The 20,359-nt window shown below is 41.7% G+C and overlaps 1 protein-coding gene across 7 annotated transcripts in view; it reads right to left on the reverse strand.

Moving 5' to 3' along the window:
* Nucleotides 1-20,359, reverse strand: part of si:dkey-92j12.5 (multiple PDZ domain protein) — a 44,547-nt gene that overhangs the window by 18,674 nt on the left and 5,514 nt on the right. For 5 of the 7 annotated variants that reach the window (XM_037765191.1, XM_037765190.1, XM_037765185.1 and 2 more), the window contains 17 exons: nucleotides 19,287-19,409; nucleotides 18,341-18,424; nucleotides 17,970-18,077; nucleotides 17,750-17,852; nucleotides 17,448-17,539; nucleotides 16,806-17,019; nucleotides 16,450-16,524; nucleotides 15,794-15,873; nucleotides 14,997-15,143; nucleotides 13,428-13,613; nucleotides 13,093-13,254; nucleotides 12,598-12,807; nucleotides 11,562-11,723; nucleotides 9,291-9,414; nucleotides 5,683-5,881; nucleotides 2,986-3,027; nucleotides 181-489 (listed from right to left, as the gene is read on the reverse strand). In XM_037765191.1, coding sequence (XP_037621119.1) covers nucleotides 181-489; nucleotides 2,986-3,027; nucleotides 5,683-5,881; nucleotides 9,291-9,414; nucleotides 11,562-11,723; nucleotides 12,598-12,807; nucleotides 13,093-13,254; nucleotides 13,428-13,613; nucleotides 14,997-15,143; nucleotides 15,794-15,873; nucleotides 16,450-16,524; nucleotides 16,806-17,019; nucleotides 17,448-17,539; nucleotides 17,750-17,852; nucleotides 17,970-18,077; nucleotides 18,341-18,424; nucleotides 19,287-19,409 — 2,420 coding nt within the window. The remainder of the gene's footprint in view (nucleotides 1-180; nucleotides 490-2,985; nucleotides 3,028-5,682; nucleotides 5,882-9,290; nucleotides 9,415-11,561; nucleotides 11,724-12,597; nucleotides 12,808-13,092; nucleotides 13,255-13,427; nucleotides 13,614-14,996; nucleotides 15,144-15,793; nucleotides 15,874-16,449; nucleotides 16,525-16,805; nucleotides 17,020-17,447; nucleotides 17,540-17,749; nucleotides 17,853-17,969; nucleotides 18,078-18,340; nucleotides 18,425-19,286; nucleotides 19,410-20,359) is intronic. The other 2 variants (XM_037765189.1, XM_037765192.1) reach the window with 2 other exon arrangements.

Genomic DNA, 20,359 nt, shown 5'->3' on the forward strand with positions numbered 1-20,359 from the left:
GCAGAATGTATAGAGTGTATTTCATAGTCCGAATCCTCTGCAGCAAACATATCAACATGTAATAAAGCTGGAGCCTTGAAGTCTAATAAACCCTGAGACAGGTTTATCTTGCACTCTGGGGCCTGAGTAGGGATTAGGTGGCCATAAATATTAGGCTGAGACCTCTGGGTCTTACATTACCTTGAGTCTGGGGCCGGGGTGATGGTAGGGACTAGGCCTCTGAATGGAGCTTTGGATGAAGCAGCGGCTCTGACTACCTCTGGATCTGGAGCTGCGGCTTTAAATTTGACTGAGGCAGAGGGTTTGAGGATGGATGAAGCTGGATCTGGAGCTGCAGCTCTGACTGGACCGGGGGATCTGGACGGTTCTGGAGAAGGAGTCAGTGGGGTAGGCGAGGAAGAGGCGCTGTCTGCTCCGATGGATGCCAGAGGGGGTAAACACAGACGGGTACGGTGGTCATCCACCTGATGGGCTGGGACATAGGTTATGCTGGGGGGTAGGGGGAATGTGGGAAAAGAAGCGTAGGGGCGGGGTGAAAACATTTGAAATGTTATTATGATTTCCCATCACTCTGTTTTCACATCTGCACATTTATTTAACTTTCAGCACCAAACAATGACTAATAGGATGACAAGGAACGAGACAAATGGCATGGCACTCAGTGAATGGTTTCTATACAGGACAGATGGATTATTACAGTATGTCAGTCAGTGAAGGAGGGAATAATGAAACGTTATGGTTTAAAGGAACAGTCTGACATTTTAGAAGATTCTCTTATTCACTTTCTTATTGAGAGCTAGATGAGATGAGCATATTTTAAAAAATGTCAAATTCTTATCTGTTTGGTAGTTAATATCTAAAAAAATGGTTTAAGTTAACTCCATGTAGTCAGACCAATCATGAGGCGATTTGATTTTGGTGACAATCTGGATTTCACATTTACATCATTATACAGTTTTTATCCATAGATTGTGTATAAAGATGGACGTCATGACAGCTCCCCAAAAGTGAAGCCAAGATATTTTGATTGCCCCCTGGTGGCTGGCTGCGGTATAGGTCATAAGTCCCGCCCCCTCCATGTTAGCAGATGGGACATGGGCCAAACTAAGAAGTCAAAGTACACATCAATGCATTTTTCCCAAAGATGGTTTCTGTCATTTCAGGTAGTTCTTATCACGCTGATGTATGTTCAAGTGTTCTGATAAGTTTGGTTTTAATTAGTTATTTGATGCTATAAAAAGGAGGTGAGACATCATGATTGACAGCTGCTCTGAGTGAAGTAATCGCAAAGCCAGAGGCTCGGGAATTGTACGAGAAAGGAGATGTAACTTTAACTTTCCTTAACCATCATGAGTCTGTGTAATAGAACATGCGCCAATTTGATCATAAATGTAGTTATAGAGATATTATGGTTAGTTGTTGTGTCTTTCTAGCCAAAAAGCTACCGTGGTGCTAATGTAGCAGCTAGGTGGCTCACGCTAGCAAGCTGCGGCCGTGCTCGACTCGTGATTGGCTTGGGCGGGTGTATGGGCGGGACCTCGATACAGCCCCCCCCCAAACACTACTGAGCGGACTCTGGCTCCAAATGATGTCAAAATCTCAATAAGGGAGCGCCCGCATCCGTATATTTTGGCTTCACTTTTGTACAGTGGGAGGAAGTGGAGACGCGTCCATCTATACATACACTCTATATTTTTAACCATAACAACTATGCACCAATTAATAAGAGAAGGGAAAGCTGAAAGCACCTGAGGCGGTGTTTAATAATGCAAAATAATTCTAATCATCATTAGTAATCAATTAGCAATTAATAATGCACTTGTTTCTTTATATATCGCAGACCTGAAAAACAATCAATAAACAACCACTTACTTTAAGGCTGCTGTCTTACATGTCAAATGTGTTTAAGTGCTCTGTATGTATAGCATAGACACCGTATATGTAGAATTTCTGAAACACAACATTTATAATAAAGAATGTGTTTTGCATAAGCAGGGATCTATTTAAGCTCTAACGTAAACACTGTCATTTAAATAAAGTGTCAAGGACGTCATTAAAGCCCCCCCACCCCCACCCCCGTCTTCCAACTTCCATTCTTGTGTGACGCTACCAGCAGACATGCTGTTTGAATCCGCCGAAAGAGCCAGTTCCTCTCATGGTGGCAGATTGAATATGGAGGTCTTCCACGCTAAGCTGTTGTGACTGAGCCATGTGGACAGCCTGTCGTGTCTCAACAGAGGCGGTTTGATAGTGACAAGCCCTCACCCTTCTATGTCTGTCTTATTCTGAGGCTGCCAAAGCAACTCATCTGCCTCCACTCTCTGTTAGTTTGTCTGCAGTGCTGTCAGGAGGAGGCAGTAAGAGCATGTGTGTGCGGCTGATAGGGAAAGACAGAATGCATGTGTATGTGTGTGTGTGTATTGTGGTGTGCATCTATGAGAGGCTCCTTAAAACACTCTTTTATTCAGAAGCGCACTGTTCAAGGTGAGATGAGCGATGAATTATTCAGAGATATTTCCCATAGCAGGAAAAAGGTGTTTTTGGAGGTTATACCATTGAAAGGCTGTGTATGTGTGTGCGTTAGTGTGTGTGTGTGTGTGCCTGTAAAACCAAAAGGGAGAGAGAGAAAGAGACAGCGAGGTTGAGAGCGAGTGAGTGGGTGTTTTGCAGGGCAGCACGGTGGTGGAGGTGGGGCACTTTTCCAATCAGCCAAACAAGCATTGTCAAATGTGGAGCCATAACTGCTGATGTTAGAACAAGTAATAATTTACCCAATTTCCCCTCAGGCAATCTTTAAAATTTCATCATCTAATCTAATTTAACATGACTGCAGCGCCTCAGTCAACTATGACTGCAGTGTCAAAAACAAGGTGGTAATGGAGATCCAAAGCGAGACAAGATCGTAAAATACATGATGATGCAGTGAAAGTGATGTTTGTGACTGCGGCGGGCACAGATTTATGTTTATGATATACATATACTCACTCATTCGAGTCACACAGACTGTCAAGATCTGCATGGGTAGATCTAGAAAATGTGAGCAGTATTCAATTACTTTTTTCCTCAGTGGTTGATTGTTCTCTAACTGCATACCCAAAGGACCTTTCTACATTCCCTCTAAACTAAGAACTAAAAAGGCTTTCTCGTTTTTCAAGCAAAGACGTGTTCAAACTACGACATGAGGGAAAGTGCTTATGAATGTAATATAAATAACTAACTGCCTAGAATCAGATTTAAATGTGCTACACATGTGTCCTACTTTGATGCTGTTACTGTAATGTTGTGTTTAAGTGCCCACTGAGCCTATTTTCAGGTCCCAAAGTTCTTACGACTCCAGATAGATGTTATGTGTTACATTTTAGCCAGCTACATTATTGCCTAGGTTGCAATTGAGCGATGTGCAGTTGTGTACACTTTCATACAAGTTTTTTAAAGGGCACATATCATGCTCATTTCCAGGTTGATACTTGTATTTTGGGTTTCTACTAGAACATGTTTACATGCTTTAATGTTCAAAAAACACATTATTTTTCTCATACTGTCTGTCTGAATATACCTGTATTCACCCTCTGTCTGAAACTCTCCATTTTAGAGCCTGTCTCTTTAAGCCCCCCTCCAGAAAAAGCCCAGTCTGCTCTGATTGGCTTGCGAGAAAGAATATGGTGCACCTTTGCAGAGGTAGTTCTCAAGCCGTTGGCGGAGATGCTCAGATGGGCGATATATTCTAATGATTCTGCATGTGAAAGGGAGCTTAAAAGGGATTACATACAGATCTAGTTATCCCATGTATTTTGTGCCAGGGGGGCTGCAGCACACCTGTGGCACAGTTAGAAATGCATTGGATTAAGAGGATCATCATATATGTGTGTGTAGGGGGATGGGAATCAAATCTGTTCTTCTAATTACCTTTGAAAGCAGTTCACTTCTTGTGATGGCTTAATGATAGTTTCTTAGTACAAATTCCCACTAATAAATGTGAGACCCTAAATATAAAACAATAACAAATATTTAGAATAGGGCAAGTTACAACCCCTGTTAAGATTAACTCACTATTCTAGAGATACTGAAGCCCCAGTCATGATGTGTTTTCTGTGTGTAATGTAGAGTTTTAGGTAACACTTCATTTTACATGTTGGCAAATTTCATGATAATTAGCAAGTAACCTATTTTCTTTGGAATTATTGCCAAATTACCCAACTATCTACCTCAAAATTGATTGAAAATGACTTTATTATAAACATTATTTAATAATTATATGCTGAAATAGCATATAATCGTTAAAATAAAGCCCGTAGGTTTGAGAAGCAGCTGTGCGCTGCTCTTCATCAAAAACCAAAACTAATAGAAGACACTTCTGATCAGGCCAAATCTCACCATTGTGTGACTTACTGTCTACACAAATGTAACCTGGTAGCTGATGTAATGATTCAGGGAGTTTTTTAAAGAAATTTAAAATAAGTTATTTGCTAATTATTATCGATTTACCAGCAGACATGGAAATAAAGCATATTAATGAACTTTGTATTCTTTTCCTGGTAATGTATTAAATAAATTACCAGCTATTGGGAAATAGCGGAATATAATTATTAAATTATGTTTATAATAAAGTAATTTTTGATACATTTTGATGTAAATATTGAGGTAATTTGGCAGTAATCCCAAAGAAATTTTATTTTCATTATTAACACCATAATAAAATGTGTTCCATATAATTAAACTCACTGTTTTGTGAGTTTCCTGTATACAGGCGTTTTCACTTATTGTGCTCCTTCTGAAGACTACGTGGACATGTACAGTAAAATCTGTGCTTGATCTAAATCTCTCGGACCCTCTTATTGGTTTTATCACACCTATTAGGGTTGGAGAGTTACACCGCCATCATTTACCTTTGTGATGTCGCATAAATCAAACAAAGTTCTGCCCAACTTCAGCCTGAGCAGACGTCTAATAAGCCAGAATAAGTGTGCATTCTGATATATCACAATAGGAAAAGCACAGATGAACAATTCACAATGAAATTAATGATGGCCAACTTCTATCTAGTTGCTTTTGTCACACTGTCATGACTTACTGGGACACGAGAATGAAGCCATCGTTCATGTTATTAGTAACAACTATGCTTTTACTATCATGACCATGACAGAGAAAAAGGCCTTGTAACAGCACTGCATACAGTAAAAACTCCCCATACTAATTATGTTAGAATTATGTTTTTGCTTTTAATTGTTTTGCAAAAAACAAAAAAAACAACTACAGAAATTCTGTCCTGCCACTGTCAAAATTAGCAAAACAAGCTGCTGTGACTGTACTTGATGATGTTCTGTGGCGCGTCAGAGGTCAGAGGTCGTTCTCTACAGCAATTAAGAAATGTGAAGCAGCACTTGAGCCATTGTAAAGAGGGTGACGCACACAGTGTTGAATACAGACTGAGGATTATTGAAAACTGGTGATTCAGTGATTCAGAGTGAAGAGAGAAAACTTTAAAATGTCCGTAAGGGTTGTGTGAGCAACATCATAATGTATTTATGTGTGTATTTTTCTTTACCCTGACTTGATCTTGTATTCTTTTCTTTCTTTTTGTGATGTACAGTATCAGTAAGCATCACCTGTTGTTGTTTTCAGCCCAGAAGAAAGCCCTCTACATATTGTACTAATGCTGTTGGACAGCGACTGGCTCCTCACCTTATCTCTGGCCCTATGACAGAGTGTCTGCGGAGCGTGGCTCTGGCCCTGGCGTTGGTCAGATTGGAAGTAGGCTCTCCGTTGATGGCCAAGATGGCGTCCCCCACCCCCAGCCTGCCATCCTGGCTAACAGAGCCCCCCTGGACCACACTGCGCACCAGCATGCCTGAGCCGTCCTTGATAGCACTCACCGACATCCCTGCCAACACGTAAACACACGTACACACACGCACACACAAACACACACATGGGCACAGGTGAGAGGAGGGTTGGCTATAAGGCTGCTTTGAATGCATGCCAAACAGACAGACAGTCGCCCAAACAAACACCTGACAGTGGCATAATCAGCATAATCAAGACAGACACTGGGCAGATTAGCACACAAACATGGCTACACATGCTTGACATTTACACGGCATCATCCCTCACAGTCACAATCACACACACTCACACCCACATAGGGCAAAGGGCACAGGTGGCACAGGGGTAACAAATGCCAGTCGCATCAACACCTGACTTTGGCATTATCAAACCGGACGCTAGGCGGATTACACAAACACTTCATTAATGCAAACAGGCAGAAGCAGGTAAATCGGGCGTCACACACACACATACGCGCACACTTTGTGCACACGCGTACACACGCGTACACACACTGTAGACGGGGAAGACAACAAATGAGGAAGTCTAGTCTGCGGCGCCTGCATGTTATCTAATGGAGGACTACGCACATCCACAACACTATGGTCGTACATAATTTGAAGTTGGTCAAAGAAATGACTTTGTGCTTATTTTTGATCAAATAAATAGTTTATTGTTTTTTGGTGTTACATTCAAATTACAATACAATCATAGTGCCTGGAATACAGTCGACTGGAGACACAGCTACCGACGCTGACAAGACAAACAGAAGTCACACATTTCAAAGACATGAGAGGAAGTCTGAAGTATTAATGATGAATGTCTCAGAGGGTGTTACTGTAAGTTACTCTAACACTGCATCAAAATACATTTTTCTATAACAAACTGCTGCAAAAACTTTTAATAATAATGAAAATTTCCATATGAAAACCTATTTGTTTTGATCTCAACAAAACGTATTTATGGTACCACAAACGTACAGTTAAGTGCAATAAATTCACACCATTCATGAATAAACAAAGACTTCTAACCAGGCTGCATATATTCATGTTTTTAGACGAGCAAGGCAAAAAAAAAAGACCTCATTATAATCCATTAAACCTTCTCCTTTAACAAACTGCTCTTGAAAGCCATACAGTCCTTGTAGTGCAAACCAACCATACGCTGTACGTACTGTACATGTCTCATCATCTCCAAAATTGGGCATTTAGTCAAAGTTGCACAATGGATAGAATTGTACATGGCACCTAATAATAGAACGAATGTAAAGTAGTGCAAATAGATATTGAACTACAATATTATTGCTCATAAAAGTTCTCCAGTATTCGGTCCTTACAGATACAGATCATAACTCAGCCCAAGCTGGAGCTTTTGCCTCAAATTCAAATACATTTAAATTCACCAAAAAAACACAGAACATCTGTAAACCCTCCACATTTGGATATCCAGAAAACCTTGCTACATTAAATATCTCAGCAAGAAGACCTACAATATTTGAAACAGATGAAAACCAAAGAATGCAGTGACACACAGACTGTAGGTTATGACCTTGATTTTCTCTACCTATGAACATTTACATAATTTTAAACTTTCACACACACACACAAGTAGTGCGGTGCCTTATTAGAGCATGTTGCCAGAATACAAATGAGTTTGTTTCTTTCTGCTTTACACAGTGCCCTGAGATGAAAGTGAAGGAGCGCCTTATACCCTGTTGCTTCCTCCCTGTCATGTTTGAATAACCAATGTACTCGCAACACTGGAGAATAAAAACTAGGGCTGTCAAAGTTAACACGATAATAACGCATTAACGCAAATCCGTTTTAATGCCACTCATTTCTATAACGCAATCGATCTTTTGGAGGCTGTATCGGGCTCAGTTTTAAAGCTAGAGTGGAGATACTGGTATCATATGAAATTAGAAAACCTAAGGAATCCATGTCATGTTAGCTTATTGCGAAGGAGGATAAATAACGCTCCAAACTTGCGCTAAGTTTTGGCGAGGAAAAACTGGCATTGCCATTTTCAAAGGGGTCCCTTGACCTCTGACCTCAAGATATGTGAATGAAAATGGGTTCTATGGGTACCCACGAGTCTCCCCTTTACAGACATGCCCACTTTATGATAATCACATGCAGTTTGGGGCAAGTCATAGTCAAGTCAACAGACTGACACACTTGACAGCTGTTGTTGCCTGTTGGGCTGCAGTTTGCCATGTTATGATTTGAGCATATTTTCTATGCTAAATGCAGTACCTGTGAGGGTTTCTGGACAATATTTGTCATTGTTTTGTGTTGTTAATTGATTTCCATTAATAAATATATACATATATTTGCATAAAGCAAGCATTTTTGTCCACTCCCATGTGGGAAAGAGTATTAAATACTTGACAAATCTCCCTTTAAAGCTGACGTAGGCGAGATTGGAGCAATTCTTTTTATAAAACGGTCGCTATATTGTGACAGTAGTACATGAAACAGGAAACCTGAAAAAAATCATGTGCCTCTGTGTCCTCCGGTGTCCTCCGGTGCTCCTAACAGCATCTGCAAGATTTCACAGACCGGGGGAAAACAAGCAGTCAGAGCTGATCTGGGATCTGCTGTCCAGCTACCGTCTATGAGATCTGACTGTCAATCACTCGCGAACTCCGATCAAGCGGTCAAACTAGGCAGCACTGATCAAATATGAATCAATATTATGTTACGTTTATGCCTATTTCTCGCCTCAAATGTTTTCACAATCATCTTGTAGTGTACTGTTTAGCTGTAAAATGAGAAAGTTTGTGACCCGGCCGCCATGTTGAGATCTCTTAGGGAATACCAAGCACCGCTTACATGACCGGAGCACCGCCAATAGGAACGCTTTCTCTCTAGATTTTTTAAAGCCTGAAAACAGAGCCATGAGGAGGTGCAGAGGTCTAGTTTTCTCTCAGAACACTTGAATTACAATATGCTGAAAGGTTATTATGGAATTTTTTGCCCAAGATGCCAAAAAATGTTGCCTACTGAAGCTTTAAGGTTCATTTTGAACAGATAAAAAATGTGCGATTAATTTGCGATTAATCATAGACAATCATGTGATTAACTGCGATTAAATATTTTAATCGAATGACAGCCCTTGTAAAAACGTTTATATAGATCAGCATTCAAATTAATATTACTCATTGGTTTTAATATTTCCTTCTTAATATTATTTCAGATTACTTCAACCATTCATGCATCCCCATACTAGCCTCTCGGACAAACACACACACACACACACACACACACACGCACGCATGCACACATGCACACATGCACACGCACACACACAGTCATCATCTCCCCTCTCAGGTACGAGGAGTACATCACTTCACCACTCCTCTTCAGGGCAGTCGTCATCACCACCGCTTATTAGCGTCATTATCGCCATGCCAGCGACGTACACACACCAAGACACCATCACCATGAGAAAGACGGAGAACATACCAAGGCTACGGTTGCCCCGGACAACAGTGATTGTCCTCTCAAAGCTGGTGCGGGGGGGCAGAGGCGGCGCTTGCTGCCTGCCGTCGTCCTCCATGATGTCGAAACGATGCCGCAGCCGGTTTTCCTATGAGAGAGACAACAGGGGGCATGAGTGACTAAGAGCATGAAGATGGGGTGACTAACACACAACTATTGGATGGCATGTCATGAAATGTTCTACCGAGTCCTGGTACCCAAAGGATAAATTCTAATGACTGTGGTGATCCTCTGACTTTTCTTCTAGCTCTACATGTTCGCCACGTAAGACGATAAGCATCAGCTTGTTAGCATTGTCATTGTAAGCATGTTAGCATACTGATGTTAACATCGGATCTAACTATAAATCCAGCCTGTCTGTGTCCGTCTGTGTGTCCTTCGTGTATCCCAAGAACTGTTCATCCGATCTACTTCACACTTGGTAGGTGTATTGCTGGGGACCCAAGGGAGTGCTGTGTCAAATTTGGTGCAATTTGGACATGTGACATGTAGAACACGCGATGAGTGTTTCTCGACAACACTGCAAGCAGCAATACAGGGAGCCAAGCAATCAGCGAGCCACGTGCCCCGAACGGGCACTGCACTAGTGTATCTCAAAGTGTATCGCAACGCACCATCTCTGGACAGCTTCAAAAGACTTCTCAAAACCCACCTCTTCATCAAGGCCTATGGCCGCTAGCTACTGCTATGTTCCGTTTGTTGTGTTTATTTATGTCTTTGTTAAGTGTCCTTGGGTTTCTTGAAAGGCGCTATATAAATCCAAGTTATTATTATTATTATTATTATTGTGTGTAAGGTTAGCCTCACAGAGCATGGCTGTAGAGTAGACTCTTGTTTTATCAAGATAGTTCACTCTGATCCTCAAATATCAACCTAATGGGGGCGCTGGAGGAAATTCATCTGATATTTGGGGAGGTATTTCATGTGTTGAGACATTTCAGTCTGGATCAAAGTGGTGGACCAACTGACCAACTGACCAACTGACCAACTGACCAACTGACCGACCGACAAACAGACAATGCCATCCCAAGAGCCATGCTACCTTTGCAGATTTCCAACAACACAAGCTTTGGTGCACATTACCTGGAGCAAATCTTACAACTTTGAGAAAAGTAACCCATACTGCAAAGATAACCTGGCACTAAAGTCCTGAGCTGCTATCATCACATCCAATCAGATATCTGATGTGACAAATATGATTTCAAACAACTGCTAACTCTCCGGGGCGAGGGCCTTTGGAGTAATTCTGAGATGTAAAACATGCAGAAAGGTAGACTTCTTCGGTCCCCCCGGGCACTTCACAAAGAAAAAGGGCAACGAGGAGATCGTCTTTGAACCTTCACAGAAAAGTACAAGCAGCACTGAAGTTCTGAAGCTACCTTTGCAACAAGCCTGTCTTTGATGAGAACACACTGACACTTGCTGCTCTGGGTCTCTTTGTGTGTGTGTACGTGTGGGATACATTAAGGCAGCGCTGCGTGCCCTTGTGCTAGACCAGGTGCCAATGTCGTGCATGCAGTAAGCACTTTTCATTGAGAGGCAATTGTTGGTAATTAAGCAAAAGCGAGAACAAAAGGCTGCCTCAATAGGATTGAGTTGAGGCCACAATGGAGGAACAAGTCTTTGACACTGAGCACTTTCTCTATACCTGATCCAGTGATACTGATACAGCCGCCTCTAAGCTCCCCGCTATAGAACGTGAACAGAGAGAACAAACACTGTCACCGTAATCTCCTTCAGAGCAGCTAAAATGGCTACCCACAGAATCTCAGGTGTGCATGGTAATGAGCAATGCTCTCTGTGTGATGGACTACAAGATGCAGACTGCTGCATTGTTACTGTAACTTCCGCTGCAAAGTTTCCTGCTGAGAAAATGCTCATTTGCAAGAATCCTGTTAGGTGATTATACAACATACGAGTGAGTTTATATTTATGAAGCAAATAGCATATTAAACTTTGTGACAGTTCTATTAATTTCAGATCTATGTTCTGCACACAGTATACACAGAACTGGTGCTGTAAACAAATAAATGGAAAAACTCTGCACCTAACCTAACTATCTGTCAGGCCAAATATAAGAGACAAACTCTGCCCTTTACTCTCCTCCGGACAAAAGTTACATTAGTTTTCTAAACCACAAAAAGTTAGTAGAAAGTATGCACACATAGCTGTTCAGCAATATCAATACATATATATATTGTTTTACTTATGTTCATTTTGTGTTGTATGACATACCGTTGTAGCGTAACACGGCTGGACGATGCTGTTGTCCTCAAAGTTGAAAGTGTTTCTGTTAGCCTCAGCTAGCAGGCTGATCTGAGCGTGGCTGTCAGTGTCATCGCAGGAAGCCCGCAAGCTCCTCTCTGAGATGGGCGTTAAGCCGCCACACAGTTCCAGCTGAGAATACAAAATCCCAAAATTGAAATCAAGGAGTTTGAAAGAAAAAAAACGGTCTACTATGTGCTTAGAAGTGAGTAAATTCACATGGAAGCAAACAGGCTAAAGGAGGTGACTGTAAACTAGACACCCTCTTCTCCTCTCTCCCCTTCTCTCTCCATCTGTAGTGTGGTCGAGCATTGTGTTCATCTCTCAGCCGCATTAAAAATTCAGACGGGCCTGTAACTGGACTCTCTGTTGCTTGTTACTAAGCCACAGTCCACAACAAAAAAAGGAGAAGAAATGCTGTACTCTCAAGAAAAAACACTTTTAAGTAATTGTCTTGCATATCTGTGGAAATAAATGTCTTGTTTTAAGAGTTTATTAATATAAAATATCATTTTAGTAAAGAATCCTGAAAAAAGAATCCGCTTTTAAAGGATATCATGATGTACAGTGTACTGTATGACAATATAAAAGTGTCTACTGTCAGACCCTTTGCCATACAGTACCATTTATACCATGGTGTGAATCCATTTGATAACTTTGAGTGTATTAGTCCATTTAATAAACAGGAATTCCTTGAAGCAGTGGAGAATTCATATAGAAGCACCTTCAATTGTTGGTTTTTAATTGGCTGTATTAGCAAAAAAACTGATATTTCTGTCATGTTATTTTATCACTAAACCATTTCTCATTTGATTTACTTTGCAACATAAAATAATATATATCATATAAGCCACTTCTAGTTGTGCTGATTATAATCTTTTGGGGAAAAAAATTCTGTCAAAACAAAATAAACTAAATTAACTCAAATGCACTACATAAAAAAATTAAATGTACTCCCTCCTCATTAAAATAAATTAGGTATTTAAATCTACATCTCTTTACATACCGGCAGTGGTTTGGCAACTCCAACGCGGACAGGGCCGTAGCCGGTGGACTTCAGGACGTGCACAGCATAATCCAGGCTGGAGCCTTCCAGCTCACTTTCATTAACGAACACGAGTCGGTCTCCAGGCAGCAGGCGACCATCCAGATCTGCTACGCCTCCAGGCACCAAGGACCGGATTACCAGGACTGTTTTAGTGGCATCTTCTGGATCCTAGAGTTATACATAAGGATGGACAATTTGAGGTAAATTAGATACATTGTGAACTGTATGCAAGATGAATGCAGGTATACAACAGAATAAAAGGGAACAGTGTAAAAGATGTGTTTTTAATAATAATTTTAGAGCACTTAGCACACATTTACTGTATACAGAATACAAGAAGTCCACAAGCTACTCTATTTTCTTCACCCTATCCAAACCGACACTGATATTCTTAGACTGCAGCCTATTCCAGTCTGTTCTATTTGTAGAAAGGCTCAGGGGCATGTCTCTGACCTGGTAGTCCAGGATACTGAAGCCCAGTCCCGACTCGCCTTTCTCCAGCTCGACCACCTGAGCCTCTCTCTCCCACATGGCCAGAGGAGGTGACATGGGGGGCACGCCACGCTTGGTGATGTCCTCAGCTGTAGGACAGGGGATGACACAACCCTGGTCCAACTGGGACCAGCAGAGAGGACAGAGAGGACACAGGGAAGGAGGTTGATTTACAAGAGAAGAGAAGAGCATTTTTGAGTGTCATTTCAAATGCAGAGGATGTGTAACAGATGTGGTTTATACTGGGGGAATAGATTTAAACACTCATCCCATCTTTCATCAATGTGTGCCCTCACCTTGTCATTGAACTCAGCCAGCAGCTCTTTCAGGGTGAGATGAGCATCATCGTCATCTTCCTCATCACTGTCGGGAATCGCAGGGGGTACAACGTGAGAGCACACCAGGCAAACACGCTTCGGCAGCTCCTTCAGAATATTGACCACTTCCTTATGTGTCTCTCCAATGAGAGGGATCCCATTCACCTGCCAGGAAGATACATAATATACATATACAGTATTTCTAAAATAGATATGGTCAGTGATTGGCTGAGTCATGCTTTTTAGCTTTTGAAAAATAACTGAGCAAACACAGCTGTGCTGACTATGAGAGTCTGTCTGTAACTCTCTTCCTGTGACTGTGTGTTTATGAGTGTTCATGACTAAATCTGCCCTAAAAGTTTATATTTTTAGTGATATTGCAGTTTGCGGTGTTGAGGAGCAATTAGTGGCCACAGCACATCGATTCACAGCAAGAACAATTAAAGCTGCGAGCGGTAACTAAACCGAGCGAGGCTCATTTAAAAAACAGAGCTGAACAATGGCGTTGCCACGCAGACGTCGTCTGGGGGAGATCAAAGGGTTGAGCTGCGACACAGATGTTTGATTGTACATTCAGAGACACGAACGGCATGAGCCGATTCGCTGTATTTTCTATATCGGCAAGCAAAGCTACTGTACACTGTCCGAGAGTTCATCAGAGTGCTCGTCGTGATGAATGCGCGTGGGTGCGTGAACTTGCCCCGGTGGAGGAGGAGGAGGGCAAGCTCTCCTTCTACAGTAAATGCACAGAGGCACACATACTCACACCCACCGTCTTAGGTTGTACTTGAAATTGTGTGGTGTTTATTGGTGCTGTTTCAGATAAACACTGATCAGCCATAACATTAGGACAGCATGGGCACCCTGAACGATCTGTGGCTACGCAGCCCCATACGCAAAGCTCATCTATTGGATCGGACAACACGGACAGTCTTCGCTCCCCACGTGCATCAATGAGCCCGTTGCCGGTTCACCAGTTTTTCTTCCTTGTCCTGACCACTGCAGACCGGGAACATCCCACAAGAGCTGCAGTTTTGGAAATACTCTGACCCAGTCGCATAGCCATCACAATTTGGCCCTTGTCAAAGTCGTCCCACATCATTACGCTTGCCCACTTTTTCTGCTTCCAACACAAAGTTCAAAGTTCAAAATGTTCACTTGCTGTCTAACTTATCCGACCCACTGCCAGGCGCCATTGTAACAAGATAATCAATGTTATTTACTTCACCTGTCAGTGGTCTTAATGTTATGGCTGATTGGTGTATGTGGAATTCTTTAAAATGCGATATGCCTCCAATTCCAGGTTATTCTAACCCCTTTAAAGAACACGCTATCATCGCTAACTGCTTGAATGAAAGAAACACATGACATGACAAAACACATGAAAAATGAAGAATAACTTTTTGTAAGATATCATAAGATCCGCTGTATGAGGATACATTAACCACAGATGTGTCAAAACAAACACAGATCATATCTTATTCCTCTTTACATGATCTCATAGCTTTATCAAATGGCTAAGGGGTGAGTTGCAGAGCAGTCGGTTACCTCCAATATCTGGTCTCCCGTGGAGATCTTGCCGTTTTGGCCAACGGGCCCCTCAGGTAAGACGGAGCACAAGTAGTGATGTCCCGCCCGAGCTTCCAGACTGATGCCGAGGCCGCTCGTCTCACCGAAACGCTCCAGCTGACACACCTAAAAGAAGAAAACGAAAGAAAGAAAATTAAAAGAAGTAAAGTTTGGTAGGTAAGAAAGGTGTGGAGGGTAGGTGTAGGCATCACACTGTGAAGCATAGACTGTATATAAAGATGGACGACATGACAGCTCCCCAAAAGTGAAGCCAAAACATCTCGATCGCCCCCTGGTGGCTGGCTGCGGTATAGGTCATAAATCCCGCCCCCTCCATGTTAACGGATGGGACATGAGTCAAACAAACAAAATTTTTCCCAAAGCTGGTTTCTGTCATTTTAGGTAGTTCTTATCACGCTGATATTTGTTCAAGTGTTCATTTTTCTTATAAGTTTGGTTTTAATTAGTTATTTGATGCTATAAAAAGGGATGAGACGTCATGATTGACAGCTGTGATTGACAGCTGCTACTACTACGCAGACTCTGGCTCCAAATGATGTAAAAATCGCAAGACGGCAGCTCCTGTATCCCGGATATTTTGGCTTCATTTTTATACAGTGGAGACACGTCGTCCATCTATATATACAGTCTACGCTGTGAAGTAGGTGGCTTTTCCTTCTTTGAATGGGCAATTACACGTTAATAAAATAATACTAATAGTTTTAGACAGCTTTTTTCTATGCACATCATATTGAATGCTAATTTTAATTACGTACAATAACTTCATATCGCTGTCCGACTGCATGCTGCCACCTCTTCCTCAGGTTTTCCTCCTCAGCCGGCGCCAGTTTCACACCTGTAAAATGTGCACAAGGACAATCACCCTCGTCTCACATACACACACATTCCCACTCACATTGTTCCTAGCTCTAGGTGATCCAATCAATACAGAATGGGATCCCATATGAAAACATCACTTCGGCTGTTTTATAGAGAGAAAACAACATAACTCTTCTTGTGGCAAAGCAGGATGTCAACCGCAACCACTCAGACAGGCACGCCCACTCCACAGGCAACACAAGTACACATATTCACACCCACCATCTCATGATTTCTTGGCAAACCACTGTTTTTCTCGTTCATCTATTAAAGCCTCACAGCAATCAGGGCTTATTTGGCTGTGCTCTCTAATCAAGCCTAAAAATCCTTGTCTAAATAAAGGCATACATGCAGGCGGGGCGTGAGACAAATCAACTGGAATGAGCTGAATGAGTTGGATAAACACATGACTGAACAACACTATAAATAGACTCCCATCAAAGAGCATGCTTCGCTGACACATTGCTGCTCCCGGAGTCGAATCAGCGTATCCGGCTTAGTCCCATGATCCAGTTCCAGACTGCAGTGCAGCATGGGAAAGGGAAGAGCTTACCGTTTCTGGAATTGTGTCGGGGACGTCCGTTGGCATACGCCGCTCGCCGGGAGATTTCACGCAGCGAGCAGATTCCTGGGAGATGGGGAATACACACGTTTTGAGCACACATGCAGGGATCTAAACACATGTGCACACAAATTCCCAGCAAGCATAGCTCTAGTTTGAACAGTTAATTCATTCATGATTTAACCAGACAGGGCAGGTAGCACCTGTGGATGATTACTTGCATATTAAGTTTATGTTAGTGCACGTTGTCAAATTACATGTTCTCCATTTGCTCAGTTACTTCGAAACCAATCCCCTTATTATGATGCCGCTGAGCCAATATGTTCCCATCTCTCATCACAAAGCACCTGTCTCTTGAATCTTGTTGAGGCCCCGTCTGTAGGGATTCCCCTCGTTGAAGCTGTGGGAGTGTCGGAGGGGCTGCAGGGGAGGAACCGGAGGCAGGATGTGACTCAGACGGACCGCCTTCCTCAGCAGCTTCAGTCTGACCAGAGGACTCGTCCTCCTCAGCACTTCCATTGCACGCTGCTCACTGCAGCCCTGCAGGCTCACCCCATCCACCTGAGGGACGGGACCAGAGAGGTATCAGCAGGGGAGTAGGATGAAAGCACAGTTACGATGGAGACAGAAGCAACATTTTTGTGGATGGAGTGGACGGTATGTGCAGCTAAATTAAATGGGAAAGTAAAAAGAAATCAATAGCAATCAAAAATAAAAAAAAAACAGAGCAGAATGGAAAGCACAGGTAAAAACAGGAGATGATGAAGAGATGGATGGAGGTAAAAGTAAAACTAGAAGAATTCCCCTTCATCAGCTTAAAAGGACCCTAATTGGTTTGTATAGAACTACTAAAAGTTGCAAACGGTGCAGATTTCAAGATGCTGAAATCGTAAAGATTCAGCAGAGAATATATTTGAGACAACAAGGTATTTGTCTTCAGTGGGCGCAATAAAAAAGAAGCCATCTGTTGTGTTTTTAGTGGAACTCACAGACAGGATGATGTCTCCGATGTTGATGCGTCCATCTTGATCGACAGTGCTGCCTTTCACTATGCTCTTCACTATCACACCGGCGCTGTAGACTGAGGAAAGCAAGATGAATTAAAGGAAAACTTAGCATTGATTGGGGAAAACGTAGCCTCAAACTCACACATCAATAATGCTTTACATTTTATGATTATTTATTATTCATTTAAATTATTATTTTCAAAGTTTGTTTCCCTTCAAATTGAATTGTGATAATGATAATTAGCTAATTTTGCACAAAGTTAAAACATGGTAGATGTTATTACCTGAGTTTAGGTCACCTATGTAGCTAGATATGGTGAATCCCAGCCCCCGACTGTTCTTAGTGAACTGCACACTGAACTCGTAGTCGTCATTCAAGTCATTGAGCTGGAAAGAAGTGCAGACAGTAAAACAACCTATGAACACTTTTTGGGAGTTACGGGAATACTGTTTTATACATTTCATGTCACCGATAAGCCAAATATTTTACATCAAATAACACACCTTGCCGTCCAAGCTGTCCTGGCTGAGGACAGGAGAGGAGAGGAATTTGTCCTTGATAATATCCCTGGCGATGAGCAGTTTCACTTTGGTGCCAGCATTTCGCAGTACCTGGGTCAGGTGGTCATTTGTGAACGGATGAAAAGTGATAGTGTGAGACGATTTCAGTAATAACATAAATAACAAAAAATGAAAAATGTGTTAAGAGACAGCTGCCCTAGAAAGACAGTTTGGCCTACAGTAGATTAGCCCCGTTTGTGACCGTCTCACCCACTGTATGGAAATAACTTTCTACGGGCTAACAGTGGATACACACAGTGACCGGGTCTTAGCTGTTATTTAAACACACATTATCATTACAGATGAAGACTCACCTGTGCAACCTGCTCGCTGTTCATGCCCGCCAGATCTGTATCTCCGATGCGCAGGATTTGATCTCCGCTACGCAGCCGCTTATCCTGGGGAGCCCCATTACAACGAAAACATTTAGTGTGAACTGTTAAAATCTTTAAGTATATTCTGCAGATTCTCCTAAACACACTTCACTTAAATACAACATTTGAGTATGTAGATTTCATTCATCAATAAGGAAGGAATAGATGGGGATTATTGCCTTCCTTGTTGAGAGTTAGATTGGTAGAATGATAGCACTCTGATTTCTGTCCATTAAATATGAAGCCACAGCCAGTAGACAGATGGCTACGTTGGAAATCACATACTATGCACTACATACCCAATATGTGAACGCGTACAACATACTTTTGTGTGAATAAACAGTAGTGTGTATCTTTTTGGACACACTAAGCAGTAATTTACGTCGTCACTTCCTGAGAACCTCCTTGCTAGTTGGAGACGCGTAACCATGGTAACCCGTGCCAACCCGTGCCAACCTCATGTGACCGAAACAACAGTTTGTGAGAATCAAAGTCTGAATTAATTTAAAAACTATATAACGCATACAAAAGTGAAATCTTATACTTTACACGTATACTGAAGCGTTATTGACGTTACGGAGCTGTCCGTCAACGTCTGTTATGAACGTTGTCGTCACTACCGCATTGCATTGTGGGATATTTATGCCGCCGTAGTGTCCAGCGTTGCATACTGTAATAGTTCACTGGAAATAGTATACAATTCTCGTACTACTAGTTTCATACTAAGGTTTTGGACATACTAATAATCTCAAATACTGTTTTAGCGTACTAAATAGGATGTCAGTTTAGAATTTGGAACGCAACCAGTTATCTTAGCTTAGATTAGTTATTCCTTTAACTGGCTATTGATAGTTTGGGAATGCAGTTGATTGGCAGGTGGTTTTACCCGTCCGGCAGCTCCACCAGGAAGGATGGTCTTGACCATGACTCCTGTGCTCCTCCCACCGATGATGCCAAAACCAAGCCCTTTCCCATCATTGATCAGCTCTATCATCTCCACGTGACGCCTCTAACATGGCAGAGGGTAGAAGAAGAGGGAGGGAGACCGACATAAGAGGGAGAGAGAAAATAAATTGAATTAAGGTGAGACACCCCAGGCAACAACGCTGTTTTCCAAGCACTGGTCAATTTTGAGATTTTGCCACCATAACATGTCTTCTCTCAGACTAGTGGAAAGAAAACATCCAAAATACACATTTAGGTGTTTATGTTACTACTTCGTCTATTTGCGTCTGTAGATTTCTTCTAAATTCACCAAAAGTTAGCATTAGATAATGCATATGTTGCATATATAAACATAACATTTCTGAAAACTATATAAAATAATTGTGTTAATGTAAGTAATCAACTGGAGAAGCTTCATGGTGATATCTATTAGTTATTTTTATACCCTATTCCCCTGTAGTGTATTCAAAATGTATGGAATTTTACAATTCATCTCTTTAAAGGCTGTTTGCTCAGAGTTTTTTTTCTCAGACTCTGAGCCAGAAATCTCCACTTCAGTAGCACTTACATCCACCAAACTTTCCAGTTCCATTCCTAATGATATTCTGAAGGCTTTTACTGAGGGCTTTGTCCATATATCATTCATAGCCGGATTTATAGAACATTTTATTCCTAAAAACACGGCCAAAATGGATTTTTTTATGACTGTTGACAATATTTTCTGATTTACGGAGTGATAAAAAGAGATATCCAAAATCCCCTCTGTAAAAACCTTTGACTCTGTGTCAACAAAATGAAACAAGAATTTTGAACCTGGCTTTATTCAATGTTCAGATTGCTGTTCTAGATATTTCTGTAAATTAGCACTTATCTGTAAGATAATGCATATTTAAACATACGCTTTCAGAAAACTTGTAATACAAAAAATAAGTGTCTTAATGTAAATAATCAACTGGGGAAGTTTCATGGTAAAATCTATTAGTTTATTTGTATTACCCTCTTCACATGGGGTGT

Source organism: Sebastes umbrosus, chromosome 3, assembly GCF_015220745.1.
Source record: "Sebastes umbrosus isolate fSebUmb1 chromosome 3, fSebUmb1.pri, whole genome shotgun sequence".
Lineage (NCBI taxonomy): Eukaryota > Metazoa > Chordata > Actinopteri > Perciformes > Sebastidae > Sebastes > Sebastes umbrosus.